The sequence below is a fragment of the Triticum aestivum genome, chromosome 3D (genome assembly GCF_018294505.1).
Source record: "Triticum aestivum cultivar Chinese Spring chromosome 3D, IWGSC CS RefSeq v2.1, whole genome shotgun sequence".
Taxonomy (NCBI): Eukaryota; Viridiplantae; Streptophyta; class Magnoliopsida; order Poales; family Poaceae; genus Triticum; species Triticum aestivum.
This window is the reverse complement of record NC_057802.1, coordinates 527,571,510-527,590,160: the sequence shown is the minus strand read 5'-3', so window position 1 is coordinate 527,590,160 and position 18,651 is coordinate 527,571,510. Positions and strand designations below refer to the sequence as shown.

The 18,651-nt window shown below is 47.9% G+C and overlaps 2 protein-coding genes across 2 annotated transcripts; one reads left to right on the top strand and one right to left on the bottom strand.

Annotated features, from left to right (window-relative positions):
- Window positions 1–234: 234 nt before the first annotated feature.
- Window positions 235–2,537, bottom strand: LOC123080241 (pentatricopeptide repeat-containing protein At1g05600). Its single transcript, XM_044503148.1, has one exon. It carries the CDS (start codon window positions 2,457–2,459, stop codon window positions 975–977), a length of 1,485 nt encoding a protein of 494 aa, XP_044359083.1. The 5' UTR covers window positions 2,460–2,537; the 3' UTR covers window positions 235–974.
- A 200-nt stretch (window positions 2,538–2,737) lies between these two features.
- On the top strand, window positions 2,738–4,844 carry LOC123080242 (rho GDP-dissociation inhibitor 1). Its single transcript, XM_044503150.1, has 5 exons — window positions 2,738–3,049; window positions 3,224–3,290; window positions 3,401–3,619; window positions 4,212–4,336; window positions 4,457–4,844. The coding sequence occupies exons 1-5, from the start codon at window positions 2,921–2,923 to the stop codon at window positions 4,532–4,534; spliced, it is 618 nt and encodes a 205-aa protein (XP_044359085.1). The 5' UTR covers window positions 2,738–2,920; the 3' UTR covers window positions 4,535–4,844.
- The last annotated feature ends 13,807 nt before the right edge of the window (window positions 4,845–18,651 follow it).

The window sequence follows — 18,651 nt, the reverse complement described above, 5'->3', positions numbered from 1 at the left end:
TAAATGAAACGACGCATGATGCTTTGATCTAAATTCTGAAAATATGAACAATGACAAAAAAGAACAGCAGAAAAAAAGAGTAAATCAAGTGCGCCGGTAGCCAACCTCTGCAAACCACGAACAACAGGATATCGTTAGTTTGATAATGCTATTTACAAAAAAATTCGACGTCCGGAAATCATTCTGTCGTCACACAAACAATAAGATATAAAATATGTGACTGATACCTATCAGTGATAGGAATTGCTCCTTTATTAAGCTTGCTCAAAAACTAAATAGCCCTACACAAAACAAAGTCTGGGATTTGGTCTCTCCGCATGACAGCATCCTGCCCTACAATGACGTTATGCTTAGCCCGACAGTGTGTAATATTAATACTAATATTACAACTCAATCGGCATATGAAAGAACCAAACATTCAGCATACTTCAAGGTCCTTATAAACATCCCAACACCATGACTATTGCGCGGCTGCCAATAGTCCGTGTTCACTCTCAAGAACAAGTTTGGCAATGGCAGCCATGCCATCAGAAATAAGAATTGATACATGTGAGCTTTTTGGCTGCTCCTTCGCGGATCCATACTCGGACTTGTGGGGGTGTATAAAGAAAGTCACCTCTCCTGCCGGTCTTCTCTTTCCTTCAGCGTTACTCAGATTCCAACCTGTCACCACCACGTCCACAACAGCAGCATGGTTTTCATTGTGATGACAGTTCCACCTGTTCATCAAACATGTCTCAGGCCGAAATAGAAGCAAGCAGCACTCAATGAACCTCCTCATGTTTGCGGACACAATGTAGCTAGCTCAATTCCCCATTTCCCCTCCTCTTCATACTGATACAAACTGGCAAGAATTCAGGTTAATCTCTACAGGCACACTGTCTTTTTCTCTTCAGCGTTATTACCATCACAGGCAACTCTGTTGCGTTGTCTTTGGTGTGCTGCAAGAGTACTGTTGTCTTAAATCCTAATTCTCACATAGCTGCAATCATAACGCTTCCTCCTACTCCTAAAGATGATGAAACCAAACAAGACCAAACACGGACATCAGGTGTTTCTCCATGGTCAACCATCTCCTCTAGCCATACCAATGCATCGTATGTTCTGCCAACAGAACATAAACCTTCAATAACGTTGTTGAAATCGTTTCTGTCAGGACGATGGTGGTTCTTCACCATCCTCTCCATAACCTTTGTCGCCTCGATAAACTTTCCTTCTAAGGACAAGCCACTGATCAAGATAGAGAATGTCTCCTTTCGAGCAACACAGCCAAGCTGCTTATCCATCTTTTTAAGGTATCCGAGGGCCTTCATTGCTTGCACAGCATCGCAAAGACCCTTCATTAACAAGTTATATGTTGTCACAGTGGGAACGAGACCATTCTTGGCCAACTCCTCCTCCAACACCTTGGTTGCATCATCTACCCTCTGTTCCCTGCATAAGGCAACGATTTTGGCTTCAAACATGCATATTGTCGGCTTGAACCCCTTTTTGCCCATGTCCTGAAACAAATTGTCCGCCTCATTCAACCGTCCCTCGTCATAGAGATCAAGAATAATGGACTCAAAGCTCGCAACAGTCCGCCCACCTCGGACAACCAAAGCACGGTCAATGGCTTCCCGCGCCTCCTCGATGGTAAGCACAGCAAGCATTGGCACGCGAAGAGAGCGCCTACTACCTGGCGTCCTCAGCCCCTTCCTGATAATCTTATCCAGCACTTGCTCTGCCAGCTCGCCCCGGCCAGCAGCACAGAGCGCAACCAGCAACGCCCGGAACACCACAACATCCCCGTCGCAGCCCCGCTGCGACACGCGCCACAGCATGGAGTAGACGACGTGCGTAGCCTCGTCGAGCATGCCAGCATCGCAGAGCGCAGGAACGATCGCGCGGTAGGCGCCTCTGTTCGGCTCAAGACACTGATTAGACATTTCCTCGAGCACCTGGAGCGCGAGGTCAGGGCGCCGCAGGCGGCACATCTCCTCGATCAGCAGAGTGAGGTCTTCGGACTCTATGGACACCTCAGGGCGCCCCTGGAATTCGTCGAGGAGCCCGGCGGCCTCGGGGAGGAGGCCGCGGGAGACGAGACCGCGGAGGAGCGCGGAGAAGGAGAGGGACCAGGACGGGGCGGGGGAGGCGGGGAGCGAGGAGCGGAATATGGAGGCGGCGTCCGCGGGAGTGAGGTGCGGAATGGACGCGGCGAGGAGGGCGTCGGCGGAGGGGGAGCGGCGCAGGACGCGGCGGAGGAGCGAGGGGAGCAGCGCGGGGGAGGACGAGGCGGCGGCGAGGAGCGAGGCGTGGACGGCGTCGCTGTGGCGGTAGGAGCCGCGCGGGTACCAGCCGGGCGCGTCGGCGTACAGCTGCGCCGCCTCGAGCGGGCTCTTCTGCCGCCTGATGGCCCCGGCCAGGTGCGCCGGCGCCAGCACCCGCGGCCACCGCACCGGCCTCGCGCCCCTCGCCATACCAGCTTCAGACAAAGTTCCCCGGCCACCGGCGGACACGACACCAAGCTTCCACCCACTCCCCCCGCTCCAGTAGCCGGCCCGGCTCGGCCCAGCTCATAGGCCCAGGCCCACTTGCGCGCGCGCTGTGCCTGGTCTTCCGCGGGCCGCGGGGGGCGGGCCGGGGATCCTGGAAAGGCGCATCGGGGGTTTGGATTCGGGTGGCGCGGCGCGCTCGTCGCGGGGGGAGGTGGAGTCGCCACGCCACCGATTGCGCCTGTTAAAATAGTTAAGGCGGGCGGGGTCGAGCATAAAAGATAGAGAGCGCAGCGCACCGCGGCCCCCCTTCCCTCCCTCCGATCGCCGCCGCTCGCCCCGTCAACCACCCCGCACCGCCACCCCTCTGCCCGGCCTTCTCCCAGGTGTGACGGAGGAGGAGCCTCGCGCGGGAGGCAGACTTGCGAGCGCACGTCCGTGCGGCCATGGACCATAAGGATGAGCACTCCGCCCACCCCGACCAGGAGGTCGAGGAGGAGGAGGACGAGGAGGCCAAGCGCGCCGTCGTGCTCGGCCCCCAGGTGCCCCTCAAGGACCAGCTCGAGCTCGACAAGGTAATTAACTGCCCATCAATCAGTGATTTGTTTTGTTCGTTTCCTTCCATGCCATTTATTCTGGGAAACTTTCTTCAATGCTGATGCCGATGAAACTGAAATCCGGCATTGATTAGTTGAATTGATTCGTCCATATGATCCTCGTTTGTTTTCTGATGATGATGATCGATGCAGGATGATGAGAGTCTGAGGAGGTGGAAGGAGCAACTGCTTGGGCAGGTGGACACAGAGCAGCTCGGAGGTTAACATCACCCCACCGTTCCCCTCACCCGCCCGCTTCCTTGATCCCAACTTCGTATCCATCTGCCAATTATTTACCTGATCGGCTCTGAAATTGTTTGAGGAGCACAGAGACTGCGGAGCCCGAGGTGAAGGTGCTGAACCTGACCATCCTGTCGCCGGATCGGCCGGACCTGGTCCTGCCCATCCCATTCGTCCCCGACGAGAAGGGCTACGCCTTCGCGCTCAAGGACGGCAGCGCCTACAGCTTCCGCTTCTCGTTCATCGTCTCCAACAACATTGTGTCGGGTCTCAAGTACACCAACACCGTCTGGAAGACTGGAGTAAGAGGTGACACCACACACACACACACCCCAACATGATCACTCCTCCTAATGTCATTCTTTATCCGGTTGTTAGATCGTACTAGTACAGAAGTAGATTCTAGATCAAATGAAAATGATGGTTGAATATAGTGCTCTTAAATTTGTTAAAGTGACATCGATCGTTCCTTTTGAATGTCACAGTAAATGATTCTCTGAAATTTCCTGTGGTACTCTTCACGAACATTTAAGACATCAAGAAAAAGATATGTAGGACATTTTAGATAACATAATGGCATCCTAACCGACCCTATTTCCTGAGTGTATTAATTTGCACTACATTTCCCTCCTGAATCTGACATCTGTATAAGATGCTGAAATTGACACAATATCCCCCCTGCATGACTTGAGAAAAGTTGATGAAAATTATTTCCCCAACAACGAACAAAATTCTGCTGGAGAAGTTGATGAAATACCTTTCCTAATCATATGTGGATTTTGTAGTGCTTATCTAACTGCAAAAGTAGTCAAGATCATCTGGTACATGAATAGGCTTAATTTGCTGTGCTCTGGGCTTTTTTCCCTTTTGAAGTAGTTGATCCGATGTTCCCCTGTCGCAGTTGAGAACCAGAAGATGATGCTGGGGACATTCAGTCCCCAGGCAGAGCCCTACACATATGAGGGTGAAGAAGAGACCACCCCTGCTGGCATGTTTGCAAGAGGCTCCTATTCTGCTAAACTAAAGGTAATACATGCAGTACTTATCAAATTTAAAGCTAATGTTCCACTAATCACTTTGTTCTTCAGTTTGATTGGTCGATTAACCACTTCTGCAATTAACGATTTTTTTTCTTTCCATTTCCAGTTTATTGATGATGATGGCAAGAACTACTTGGAGATGAGTTACTACTTTGAGATTAGGAAGGACTGGCCAGCCGTATGATGTGGGAACAAGGCTTCATTCCATGTTAGCTCATAGCTAAGCCAAGGCAGATTGGCAGATTGCGCTGTCGCTTCTAGAGACCATTACAATTATTCCCTTACGCCGTCGCCGTCGTTAACCGCCTTTCTTTTAAAGTTTTGTTGTTCCGAGCCTACTTAATTTCCACTCTCTTTTTTTCTTTTTCTTTTCCGCATAATGTTCATTCAAACTCGCTATATAATCGGTTCTCCCTGGAGATACTCTGATGCTACTATTTATATGTACCCGATCGACTTGTTGCTTGTCTGAAACACACATTCATGCTTTGTTCCGTCTTATCGTGTAATTTTCTGTCCATTAGGCAGTTAATTTCAGAGCTTAATTACTGCATCTTAATTTCTTCCGTCGTTGTGAAAAAATGTCTTGGCAGTTAAACCAAGTGAGTGTTGTGGTAGCTCGGCTTGTCTTTTTCATGATGCAATGATGTGTGGCCGTCTTTGGCTGCCATGTCGGGGTCTCGCGTGCGTCTCAAGTTGTTTCCTGCACTAGCTGCTGCTGCCGTAGGGTAATTATCGCATTAGGTCACTAGGTGGTTGACTGATGGGACGCCGTTTTCTTGAGGTGGACGAATGAAAGCAAAGCTTTGGCGTAGTGGTAGCGTCGGTGCTTCACCGGGCTCACTCACGGACCGGCCGGTGAGCAATGAATCAGCACTAGCTAGCTGAGGCTTAAAGCTTGCGCCTGGTGACTTGACTTGCGCCATCATACCGAAGCCCCTGGCCGATTTCTTGCGAGGAGAGTGATCCGGAAGTGCTGCGGTATTTTCGTTTTGTTTATTTTTTGGAGACGGTACCTTCGTGTTGTTTGTAACTGTTCTTCAAATTTGACTAACGGAATATGTGTTATACAGTATGACACAAATAAGGTCTTTAGGTTCGCCGTCAAATAAAGTTTCTAACTATGTACTGTATTTGTTATGGCATATATTACACATGTTTCTATATAAAGTTAAATTGAAAACCTAAAATCTCCTACCCGGCTTATATTCCAGTCCGGAGAAAGTAGTGATGTTGTCTGGTTATAGTGCGCACACCCTAAACAGCAAGTCTGCACTGTCACAGCATGGGTGGTCGAGTTAATGATGTGTGAGAGGGCTAGAAATAGTAAATTTGAATTCAAAAAAGGGTGAATTTTATTAGCTCAAAATGAAGCATCAAGAGAATACAAACACGATGAGCACACATCCGGTCTCTGCACAGTTATGATGCACACAGCCAACACCAACCCACACAAAAAACACACATGCAAATAGCAAAGCCATATAAGACCAACGCTATGCATGGGTGAGAAAAAGAAAGAAAGAAAAAAAAACATAATTTGACCAACTAAACTTTATAGGTAAGAACATAAATCTAATCTAGGGAAAGCTGGAAATTCTCACCGAGCAACCTGAAAACTGATACCACTTGATAGGGGCGAGGGGCCCGATCTTTCGATGAGATGATACCACTTGATAGAGGCGAGGGGCCCGATCTTTCGATGAGATGATAACTATCAATTTGGTGGAGACGACTTTGACGATCCGACTACAAACGTGCACGACGTTGCGCCTTAGCAATCGCTAAACCAACTTTGAAAGATTATTGACCACGCCAGAGCACGAAATTTTAGCTCAATTTTCTTTTTTATCTATTCCATGATGAATTTAAACTTACCTACATAGTTCACATCGTTTGACCAACTAAACTTTCTAGTTTGCAATAAATAGAAATTTTCGCAACATACACTTATCTATCTCAGAGTGCAATTAAAACACTCCCTCTATCCTGATTTGTTAGGTTCACACGTTGAATAAACTTTGACCGTCAGCTTGATTAACAAATTATTTGTTATGTCCCATAAAAAAATATACCGTTAGATATACGTTGTAGAGAAACTTTTAGTGATATAGTCTTTGTAGCATATAACTCATATTTTGTTGACGGACAAGGTTTTTTATTGAAACGTGTAAGAGCCTTACAAATCACGATGGAGTAGACCATAAGACATACATATACACTAAGATAATTATGTAAACATTTTTTTAAACTCGGACCCCGGAGGATCTCGATTTATTAATAAAAAAAGAGTTATCCGGTTCATTAACAGAAAACCGGACTAAAACCGTCACAATATTTCCGTAAAGACAAGACACACAGCAACCAGGCTACCCAGAGAGATACACACGGCGTCAAGGAGAGTAGCGTCCTCCAGGTTGACATCCGGTTCTTCCACATGCCTCTTCTTCAGCTCATAATAACCTAGACATATTAACGACCCACCGATTTGTATACCATATTTTATATGTACATATGTACCCATGGACAACAATTTGGTATGCAAGCTTAGAGCATCTTCAGCCGTGCCACCAACAGGCCCTCTCAGGCCACTTTTTTCGCGCCGGCGCCGAAAAAACCCCAGTCGCGCCCCCAAGACGCCAAAATCTGCCAGCTCGGCCCGTTTTTGGGCCCGGCGATCCCAGGCCGAACCCAGCGCACTGGGGGGCGCTTGGGGGCTCCGGCGGAAGGGAAAAACCGCGTCTGGCCCACACTGTCAGGCGAAAAGTCAGCTAGCACGTCCAGATTCGCCCGCCTCCCCCTCCCCGCGCGCACGTCCTCCCACCGCCTTGCCGATCCTGGCGCCGCCCTGCCGCCCACCACCGCTAGATAGGCCATTTGCCCGCCGGAAAAAGAGAGAGGGTTTCGCCGCGACAACTTCTCCACCACCTTCCTGGGCGAGTTTTTCGGCGCTCCGCCCGCCAGGTGTTCGGCGATTTGTCTGCTCGGCGATGGACTCAGACGACGAGGAGGCGCTCGCGGCGCTACTGGAGGAGGAAGCCGATGCTGACGTCCAAGACGAAGAGCATCTCATGGTCCTTGCCGCCCTGGCCTGCCTGCTCGCGAGCAATGCAAAACCGCGGCGAGGTGGCTCGACGCCGGGGCGGATGAAAGCAAAGAACCAGCATCGACTGGACGGCTATTGCATGCTCTACTCCGACTACTTCACTGATGCTCCACTGCATGGGGACAAAGTATTTCGGCGCCGTTACCGGATGAGCCGAAAGCTTTTTCTCGGGATTGTGAATTCCATCCGGGAGTTCGACAGCTACTTCAAGTGCAAGAAGAATTGCACCGGCAAATTTGGATCCACCTCAATCCAGAAGTGCACGACAGCTATGAGGATGCTTGCATACGGAGCTCCCGGTGATTCACTCGACGACTATGGGCGCATGGCCGAGTCCACGACCATTGAGTGTTTCTACAAGTTCTGCAGGGCAGTGGTGGCAGTGTTTGGACCGCAATACTTGCAATCACCCAATGCTGAAGACACTGCTCGGATCCTAGCACGGAATGCAACAAGAGGATTTCCTGGGATGCTTGGAAGCATTGACTGCATGCATTGGAAATGGAAAAACTGTCCATTTGCTTGGCAGGGGATGTACAAAGGCGGCAAAGGCGGTTGCAGTGTGGTACTTGAGGCAGTGGCCGCACAGGACCTCTGGATTTGGCACTCCTTTGGTATGCCAGGAACTCACAATGACATCAACGTACTGTAGTGCTCCCCTGTCTTTGCCAAGCTTGTTGAAGGTCATTCTCCTCCGGTGAACTTCGAGGTCAATGGGCGGCACTACAACAAGGGATACTACCTAGCAGATGTTGGGGAACGTAGTAATTTAAAAATTTTTCCTACGCACACGCAAGATCATGGTGATGCATAGCAACGAGACGGGAGAGTGTTGTCTACGTACCCTCATAGACCGTAAGCGGAAGCATTATGACAACACGGTTGATGTAGTCGTACGTCTTCATGATCGACCGATCCTAGCACCGAAGGTACGGCACCTCCGCGGACTGCACACGTTCAGCTCGGCGACGTCCCACGAACTCACGATCTAGTAGAGCTTCGTCAGCACGACGGCGTGATGACGGTGATGATGAAGTTACTGACGCAGGGCTTCGCCTAAGCACCACTACGATATGACCGAGGTTGATTATGGTGGAGGGGGGCACCGCACACGGCTTGGAACAATCAACTTGTGTGTCTATGGGTGCCCCCCCGCCCCCGTATATAAAGGAGCAAGGGGGAGGCCGGCCGGCCTTGGTGCGCCCCAAGGAGAGCAGGAATCCTCCTCCTAGTAGGAGTAGGATTCATCCTTTCCTAGTCCTACTAGGAAGGGGGAAGGGGGAAGGAAAGAGTGGGAGAGGGAGAGGGAAAGAGGGGCCGCGCCCCCCTCCCCTAGTCCAATTCGGACTCCTCATGGGAGGGGGCGCGCCACCTCCTGGGCTGCTGCCCTCTCTCTCCCCTAAAGCCCAATAAGGCCCAATACTTCCCCGGGGGGTTCCGGTAACCCCTCCGGCACTCCGGTTTTCTCCGAAATCACTCGGAACACTTCCGGTGTCCGAATATAGCCGTCCAATATATCAATCTTTATGTATCGACCATTTCGAGACTCCTCGTCATGTCCGTGATCATATCCGGGACTCCGAACTACCTTCGGTACATCAAAACACATAAACTCATAATACCGATCGTCACCGAACGTTAAGCGTGCGGACCCTACGGGTCCGAGAACTATGTAGACATGACCGAGACACGTCTCCGGTCAATAACCAATAGCGGAACCTGGATGCTCATATTGGTTCCTACATATTCTATGAAGATCTTTATTGGTCAAACCGCATAACAACATACGTTGTTCCCTTTGTCATCGGTATGTTACTTGCCCAAGATTCGATCGTCGGTATCTCAATACCTAGCTCAATCACGTTACCAGCAAGTCACTTTACTCGTTCCGTAATACATCATCCCGCAACTAACTCATTAGTTGCATTGCTTGCAAGGCTTATAGTGATGTGTATTACCGAGAGTGCCGAGAGATACCTCTCCGACAATCGGAGTGACAAATTGTAATATCGATCTATGCCAACTCAACAAGTACCATCGGAGACACCTGTAGAGCACCTTTATAATCACCCAGTTACGTTGTGACGTTTGGTAGCACACAAAGTGTTCCTCCGGTATTCGGGAGTTGCATAATCTCATAGTCATAGGAACATGTATAAGTCATGAAGAAAGCAATAGCAATATACTAAACGATCAAATGCTAAGCTAACGGAATGGGTCAAGTCAATCACATCATTCTCTAATGATGTGATCCCGTTAATCAAATGACAACTCATGTCTATGGCTAGGAAACTTAACCATCTTTGATTCAACGAGCTAGTCAAGTAGAGGCATACTAGTGACACTCTGTTTGTCTATGTATTCACACATGTACTAAGTTTCCGGTTAATACAATTCTAGCATGAATAATAAACATTTATCATGATATAAGGAAATATAAATAACAACTTTATTATTGCTTCTAGGGCATATTTCCTTCAGTCTCCCACTTGCACTAGAGTCAATAATCTAGTTCACATCGTCATGTGATTTAACACCAATAGTTCACATCACTATGTGATTAATATCCATAGTTCACATCACCATGTGGCCAACACTCAAAGGGTTACTAGAGTCAGTAATCTAGTTCACATCGCTATGTGATTAACACCCAAAGAGTACTGTAACACCCCCAGTGTCAAGCTACAGTAATCCTTTGCTAATGGTGCCTTGTCATCATATTACTGTTGCTAATCCTCGCTTGATCCAAATCTTAGTTCGAACTCAAATTCAAATAAAGTCAGAATTCAAATTTCTCAAACACGAAAAAGAAAATGTTCAAAGTGTGGCAAATGTTCCATAACTAGTTATGGTGGTGACCCAACACTTTGTAAAGTACTTAAATCCCCTTTTGTGATTATAACTTTGGCTAAAAATAATTATTAAGTGCTTTTTAATTATTAAACAATTTCAAACTATTTTAAATCCCTCCCCAAACTTTCGTGGCAATGACTAAAACTGCAATGTGATTTATGGTCAAGTTTCATATTACATGAAAGTCATTTGCTATCTAAAATAATTACAAAACAGAAAACTATAAAAAAGGGTAAATGAAAGAGATAAACAGAAAAGGGACGCACCCCCTCTTCCTGGGCCTTAGCCCACCCAACCACCTGGCCCAACCAGGCCGCGCACCAGCCGGCCCAGCCCAGCTCTCGGTCTCCTCCCTCCTCCTCCTCCGGCCTCCCCGTCGACTCCATTGGAAGCGTTGTGAGCTCCTCTTCCAAAACCCCCTCTCCCCCTCTCGATTTCGTCGTCGTAGCCGCCGTCCCCTAACTCGTCAGAGCTCCCGTGTACACGTACCCGTACGTGCTGCTCCTACCCATGGCCACGCCTGCTTTCTTCTGCCGCACGTTTGGGCCATGCCCCTGCCTCGCCCCTGGCGCCGCGCTCGCTGTGCCCGCATCCCGTGTTCCCCGCGCTCGCCCCCGTCGCCGGTGGTCGTGCCTTGGCCGCGCACTGTGCGCCCCCGCCCTCGCGGTCGTGCGCGTGCCCCCGCGCTTGGCCGCGTGCCTCTGGCTAGGACCGCGCCCCTCCTGGCCACGCGCGCGCCCACTGCTGCTCGGCCACTCGCGTGCTGTGCTGCGTTCTGCTGCTATCGCTGCATACGGCTGCTGCTCAACCCTGCTGCTGCTCAAACCTACTGTTGCGTTGCTATGCTGCTGCATGCGGCTGGCCATGGCAAGGCCATGGCTGAGTGTGCTGCGTGTGTGTTCTGTATGTGTGGCCGGCCATGTTCAATTAGTTTAGGCTAATCTAGATTTAGGTTAGTAATTGTTAGGTTATATGTTAGCCTATGACGTGTAGCCCCCTCTAGTGTAATTTAGTCTAGCTATTTTTTAGCACACGTGACACTTACATGTGGGTCCCCTTGACCTTGTTGACCAGTCAGCTTTGACTGGTCAACATGCTGACTAAACCGCTGACTGGACCCCCCGACCCCACTTGTCAGCTTCTAATACACTGCTGGGCACACTGGACCGGGTGCATCTAGCATTACTTAGGTGTATTTTCGAATTAATAATAATTCCTGAAATTTTAGAAATTCATTTAAAACTTTGAAAAATCATATAAAATAATCTGTAACTCGGATGAAAAAGTTTTATACATGAAAGTTGCTCAGAACGACGAGACGAATCCGGATACGCGGTCCGTTCATCTGCCACGCGTCCCTAGCATAGCAAACCTGCAACTGTCCCCCTCCGTTTCATCTGTCCAAAAATGCCAAACTTCGGGAAAACTTTCCCGGATGTTTCCCCCCTTCGCCGGTATCGCCTACTACCGCGATTGGGCACCCCTAGCACCGCTTATTGCCATGTTATGTTTTGTGATGTCTTGAGTGCTCCGTATTTACTATTTCTTCCCCCCCTCTTCTTCTCCGGTAGACCTCGAGACCGACGCCGCTGCTACCCAGTACGACTACGGTGTTGACGACCCCTCCTTGCCAGAACAACCAGGCAAGCCCCCCTTGATCACCAGATCGCCTATTCTTCTCTATACTGCTTGCATTAGAGTAGTGTAGCATGTTACTGCTTTCGGTTAACCCTATTCTGTTGCATAGCCTCTCATTGTTGCTACAGTTGTTACCCTTACCTGCTATCCTACTGCTTAGAATAGGATGCTAGTTTATTCCATCAGTGGCCCTACATTCTTGTCCGTCTGCCATGCTACTACTAGGCCGTGATCACTGCGGGAGGTGATCACGGGTATATACTATATACTTTATATACATGACACATGTGGTGACTAAAGTCGGGTCGGCTCGTTGAGTACCCGCAAGTGATTCTGATGAGGGGGCTGAAAGGACAGGTGGCTCCATCCCGGTAGAGGCGGGCCTGGGTCCTGACGGCCCCCGACTGTTACTTTGTGGCGGAGCGACAGGGCAGGTTGAGACCGCCTAGGTGAGAGGTGGGCCTGGCCCTGGATGGCGTCCGCGGTTACTTCAACATAACACGCTTAACGAGTTCTTGGTATTTGATCTGAGTCTGGCCATTTGGTCTATACGCACTAACCATCTACGCGGGAGTAGTTATGGGTATCCCGGCGTCGTGGTATCAGCCGAAGCTCTTTTTGACGTCAGCGACTGAGTGGCGCACGCCGCATTGGACCGTAAGCTTGCGCTTGTATTAAGGGGGCTAGGTTTGCTTTCGGCCGCGTACGCAACGTGCAGGTGTGCAATGGGCGATGGGCCCAGACCCCTGCGTGCTGACCTCTCTGTTGAGCCTAGGTGGGGCTGCGACGTGTTGATCTTCCGAGGCCGGGCATGACCCAGAAAAGTATGTCCGGCCAAATGGGATCGAGCGTGTTGGGTTATGTGGTGCACCCCTGCAGGGAAGTTTATCTATTCGAATAGCCGTGTCCCTCGGTAAAAGGACGACCCGGAGTTGTACCTTGACCTTATGACAACTAGAACTGGATACTTAATAAAACACACCCTTCCAAGTGCCAGATATAACCCGGTGATCGCTCTCTAACAGGGGGACGAGGAGGGGATCGCCGGGTTGGATTATGCTATACGATGCTACTTGGAGGACTTCAATCTACTCTCTTCTACATGCTGCAAGATGGAGGCTGCCAGAAGCGTAGTCTTCGACAGGATTAGCTATCCCCCTCTTATTCTGGCATTCTGCAGTTCAGTCCACCAATATGACCCTTTACACATATACCCATGCATATGTAGTGTAGCTCCTTGCTTGCGAGTACTTTGGATGAGTACTCACGGTTGCTTTTCTCCCTCTTTTCCCCTTTCTATACCTGATTGTCGCAACCAGATGCTGGAGTCCAGGAGCTAGAGATCCCGAGGATGATTTTACGTGGAGTTCGGCTTCGAGGAGTAGTTAGGAGGATCCCAGGCAGGAGGCCTTGCCTTTTCGATCGTTGCTACTTTTGTGCTAGCCTTCTTAAGGCAAACTTGTTTAACTTATGTCTGTACTCAGATATTGTTGCTTCCGCTGACTCGTCTATGATCGAGCACTTGTATTCGAGCCCTCGAGGCCCCTGGCTTGTATTATGATGCTTGTATGACTTATTTATGTTGTAGAGTTGTGTTGTGATATCTTCCCGTGAGTCCCTGATCTTGATCGTACACATTTGCGTGCATGATTAGTGTACGGTCAAATCGGGGGCGTCACAAGTTGGTATCAGAGCCGACTGCCTGTAGGAATCCCCCTTCCAAACTCTTTGGCCGAAGTTGAGTCTAGTCATTGCTAAACTTTTACTAACATGGCTGTGTGGCTTACGGGCCCACGTCGCCATTGGGTGGTATTAGGATCTTTTACTCCTTGTCTATACTCTGGGACTCTGATCTCTCTTCTATTCGGGTTAAGTGAATTTTGTTAAATCTAACATTGGGATCTCGTTATCACTTTCACCCGGAGAGCCCCTTATTACTGATGATCGTCTGCTGCACGCGAAGACCCTGAAGATACTCTCCGCTGATAACCCGAGAACTTGTGTTCATCGCTTTTGCAATTCCCTTTCATCGATAAACTCCTATAGATAACCGCGTATACTCGCCATTCATACAATGTTTCCCAGTTGATCTTGTTATTACAAGATACCCCGAAATTATCTCTGTTGTTCTGAGAATCCTTGAGCTTACTGCCTTGCTGTTCTTTGTCACTTGAATACCCCTACGGATAATTCTCGCACTTACCGAGTATCCGCTCATCCCCAGTTGATTCAAGTATTTCACAAAAGTGTTCAAAATACCATTCGATCTTCCGAAAATCCTCAAGAGCCTTTTTGCTCTTGAAATTCTTGCTTACTTGCATTATGATTAATCTTAAGTCTCGTAATCTTATTGGCATCTCTTGTCATTATCATTTTGAGTCCGTTGATTCAATTTGTTGCGAATGCTCGCAATCCTCAATCAGATCCTAGAATTCATCCTTCCGGCTTAGACGTCATTTGAAACGTGAGCTGGTTCTCGCCAATCAAATTGCCATCGATTGTACCCCTAAGGCTATTGAACTTATCCATCCTTAATCAGAGCGTTTGCTTCTGATCCCTTAATTTGGAAATCATAATTCCTTTGCATTTGAGCTTTGAGTTAGCCAGTTGTTTCTATAATCTGATCCCCTTGCATTCTTTCTTCCTCTAGTTGAGTACCGATGCTCACATCTGATCCCTTGTGGACCACCAAATCCTTTGTTAGATTATTATCCGACAGTGCCCTCATATTTAATCACCTTGTGAGTTCTTTCCCTGATACATAATGCCTTTAGTAAATTGTACCCTCTCGTTTTGACACCCATGCTCTACTATCGAGCTTGAGTTATTTACCCCTGAAGCTTGTGGTATATGTTTCCACGATGCCCTGATGGGTTGAACCTATGCCTTTCATAATATGTGTGAACTCGAAAGTTTCATGAGTCATACTCTTCTGGTATTTTGCTAGATAAAAATTTTCAACACTGCAACTTCATCAAACGCGAGAAGTGAATGAAAGGTTATGCATTGAAGAAGTGGGAGTCGACCTTGAACTTTGTGTTGATGCCCATGAAAATGATTTAGACCGTCTCGGAAGCTTCTTGCAAAATGATTATCCAGCTGTATAATTCTTTCGGTATTCTTGAAATTGATTCCTTACAGTTACGGTTTCGCCCATGCTGTCCTGATCTGATATATCTGAGGGAAATCCATTTCCAGTGCCTCGTCTATTTTTGGCAATGTTGAAGTATCTACTGTCATAGGTCAATGACCCGGTTCTACCTCTATCATGTCCTACCTTCGAGTATTACCCCCCTGGTATCTCGGAAATGTCTTGCCATTGCACCACACCTTACTAACTTTGTTCAAGTAATGTTTTTCCTTGTCGTAATCACTCTACGGGTTCTGGGTTGTTATCAACCGAGGACACCAATTAGTGAAATTATTCCGCACTACAAATCAAATACCCCTAGTATTTTTACTAGGAAACTCTGAACTCAATCCGGTCATTCCTAGACTATCGGCTGCATCCTGGTCTTGCTACCTTGGACTGTGCTACCTCGTCCTTCTCTGGTGCACGAATTCTTCAGTGTGTGAGCACGACTTACGTCAAGCTTTCAACATCATGTTGCTTGACTTGAAAGGCAACTTTGGTCCCGAGCTTGCATCTTATATATTGATCCTATAACTTGCCACTTCGTCATTCCCTTGCTGGTTGCCGTTGTTGTTTGATTGCATCCTCTTGAAACCTCCCGGCAAATGTGTCGGATCACCTTCAACACTTTGACTTCTTCCGAGATGTCAACTGTGTTCATGATGAGAAATACCCTCCTTGCCCTCGATGATTTTTATTATCATCGTCAACACCCTTGACTTCCTTTTCATCGCGAACTTGTCCACATTATGAATACAACTTGATCTCCAGCTAGTGTTGTGTTCTGCCTTGAAGTATTACCGTCTTTTCTGTCGAGAATGTTGTGGGGATTGCTCCACCTCTTAGAAATTCTCGGTATGATGATACTTCTCACCATCACCATTCTTCCTTGGTCCCAGTGTTGCTTTTAACCAGGATACCAATATGCTAACAATGTTGTTTGAGTTCTGCTTCTATCAACCCTATTGCTTTGAAGTTAACGATCGACAGTTCATTCTTAGATTGTTGGTTATTGATTCGTCACTCTAACGTTGATCTTGCTACCTAAGCCCATATCTCGCGTGCACCGTCAACCAATGTTTAATCGTGTATGTTTCCTCGAGCATACCTCATTATATCATTTGAACTGACAAAAGCTATCTCCTTGTTCACATAATTGTGGAAATCCATCTTCTGGAAATCTCGATGAATTGTCGCTGAGTCCATCAGCCACCTCCTAACCCTCCCCTTGAATTAATGATGAACTTTTGTTTCAGAACTAGCTTCCATGGTTCATTTCCCGAGAAATCTTACGATGTCTTATCGCCAATTTGTGTCGCACCTTTTTCTTCTCAGGCATCCTAAGTCTGAGGTATCGTGACACCAATCAGATCTGAATCTCGGTCAGATATGATGGTTGGAACATATTTCCAAGAGTTATAACATTGGTCTCTACATAACCCGGTAAGGTGGTGTCTTTGCTTAGCACCCCTAGCCAGAGGACCTTTTGTTATAATTTCCTTTTTAGCAAGGTTAACTATTCTTCCATGAGGAAATTGTAAGACTTACTCTATAAGTTGTTCCTGATGGATCCTTTGTGTATCCATGGCCTGATCTTACCTATTCACCATGTCAATGCTATCTCGAAACATGTCTATGGTACTCTGATTTTCAACAGGAACATTTGAAGCCCAAAGCTAATTGTTTCCTGCTCAATTATCCAAACACCGTTGTATGGGTAATGTCATGAAATTTCTCTCCCGTACCTAAAGAGTTTTCTACATTATATCATGTCATGGATATCATGCTCTGCTTGTCCTTGGGAAGGATATACCATTGAAATATGTGTTTAAACACATTTTCCTTTCCATTCTTCTGTTTAATCTGATAATCATATTTTTCTTTCCATTGTTTGGTTTAACCTTTCTGGTGATCTATATGATCTAAGCAGTAATATTCTCCTGCTTATGTAAACACCTCGGTGTACAACTCTGTCAGTAAGACCCTGTTACTATTGTTGGTGACATTTCGGTAACCACCGATGGACGAGAACTTTGCCTAATGGTCCGCCTCGTTTCAACGAGCAGGAAAATGGTTCTCTTCGTCCCTCGCCCTTGGTACCGACGATGTTGCTGACATATAACTGACAGGCTACCCTTTAACATGCCTTGCTATCATGATCGTGCAAGATGTCACCGTCCTTCCTACTTTTGAACCACATGGTGGGCCAATAACCCACAGTTCCACAGGATCGAAACCTGACTTCTGTACATCCTTGATTCTGAAGTATCCTTTTTCACTTGCCTTCGTACGTAATTCATGAGCCACCTTCCTGGTGATCTATTCTAGTATCAGGCGCAATAATTTTTGTTGTTGTTGCTCTGAACCCCTTTCACCTTTTGATTAGGTATCGAATGATTGTCTGCTCGTTAAAACTTCTCATGGTACCTTCATACTTTGCACTTGATGTTTTATTAAATTTGAACTCGAGAGATACTTCTGTCACATTCCTTGCATTGTTCACCAGACAATTAACCCTATAAGGGTCAGTACACCCGAAGGTACTCTTTACTTCCCCACTTAAATCTCGGGACGAGATTTCTTGTAGTGGAGGAGATTTGTAACACCCCCAGTGTCAAGCTACAGTAATCCTTTGCTAATGGTGCCTTGTCATCATATTACTGTTGCTAATCCTCGCTTGATCCAAATCTTAGTTCGAACTCAAATTCAAATAAAGCCAGAATTCAAATTTCTCAAACACGAAAAAGAAAATGTTCAAAGTGTGGCAAATGTTCCATAACTAGTTATGGTGGTGACCCAACACTTTGTAAAGTACTTAAATCCCCTTTTGTGATTATAACTTTGGCTAAAAATAATTATTAAGTGCTTTTTAATTATTAAACAATTTCAAACTATTTTAAATCCCTCCCCAAACTTTCGTGGCAATGACTAAAACTGCAATGTGATTTATGGTCAAGTTTCATATTACATGAAAGTCATTTGCTATCTAAAATAATTACAAAACAGAAAACTATAAAAAAGGGTAAATGAAAGAGATAAACAGAAAAGGGACGCACCCCCTCTTCCTGGGCCTTAGCCCACCCAACCACCTGGCCCAACCAGGCCGCGCACCAGCCGGCCCAGCCCAGCTCTCGGTCTCCTCCCTCCTCCTCCTCCTCCTACTACTCGACCGACCGCACCCGCGCCCGCTCGTCCCTGCCGGACCGTCTCGCCGTCCCCGTCGGCGAGGGGATAAAGGCGACACCTTGTCCCTCTCGCCTCCCCACTTGCCCTTGCACCCCCCTCATCCTCTCCGCCCCTCTCGCTACACCCCCTTCCCCAGATCCACTCCTCCCTTATCCCTCTCGCACGAGCCGCCCAAGCTCGGCCGTCGTCATGTCGTCGTCGATGCCGCGGCCACCGCGCTCCTCGCACCGCAAGAAGGTGCCCAGAAGAACCGCCACGGTCCACCTCGTCCATCCCGAGCATCAAATCGAGCGCAGCCGCCCTGTCCGCTCGCCATCGGGCGCATCTTCGTCGCGTACATCGCCGGCGACCGGTGTCGTTTACCACGGCTCCGGTCCACCTCCGG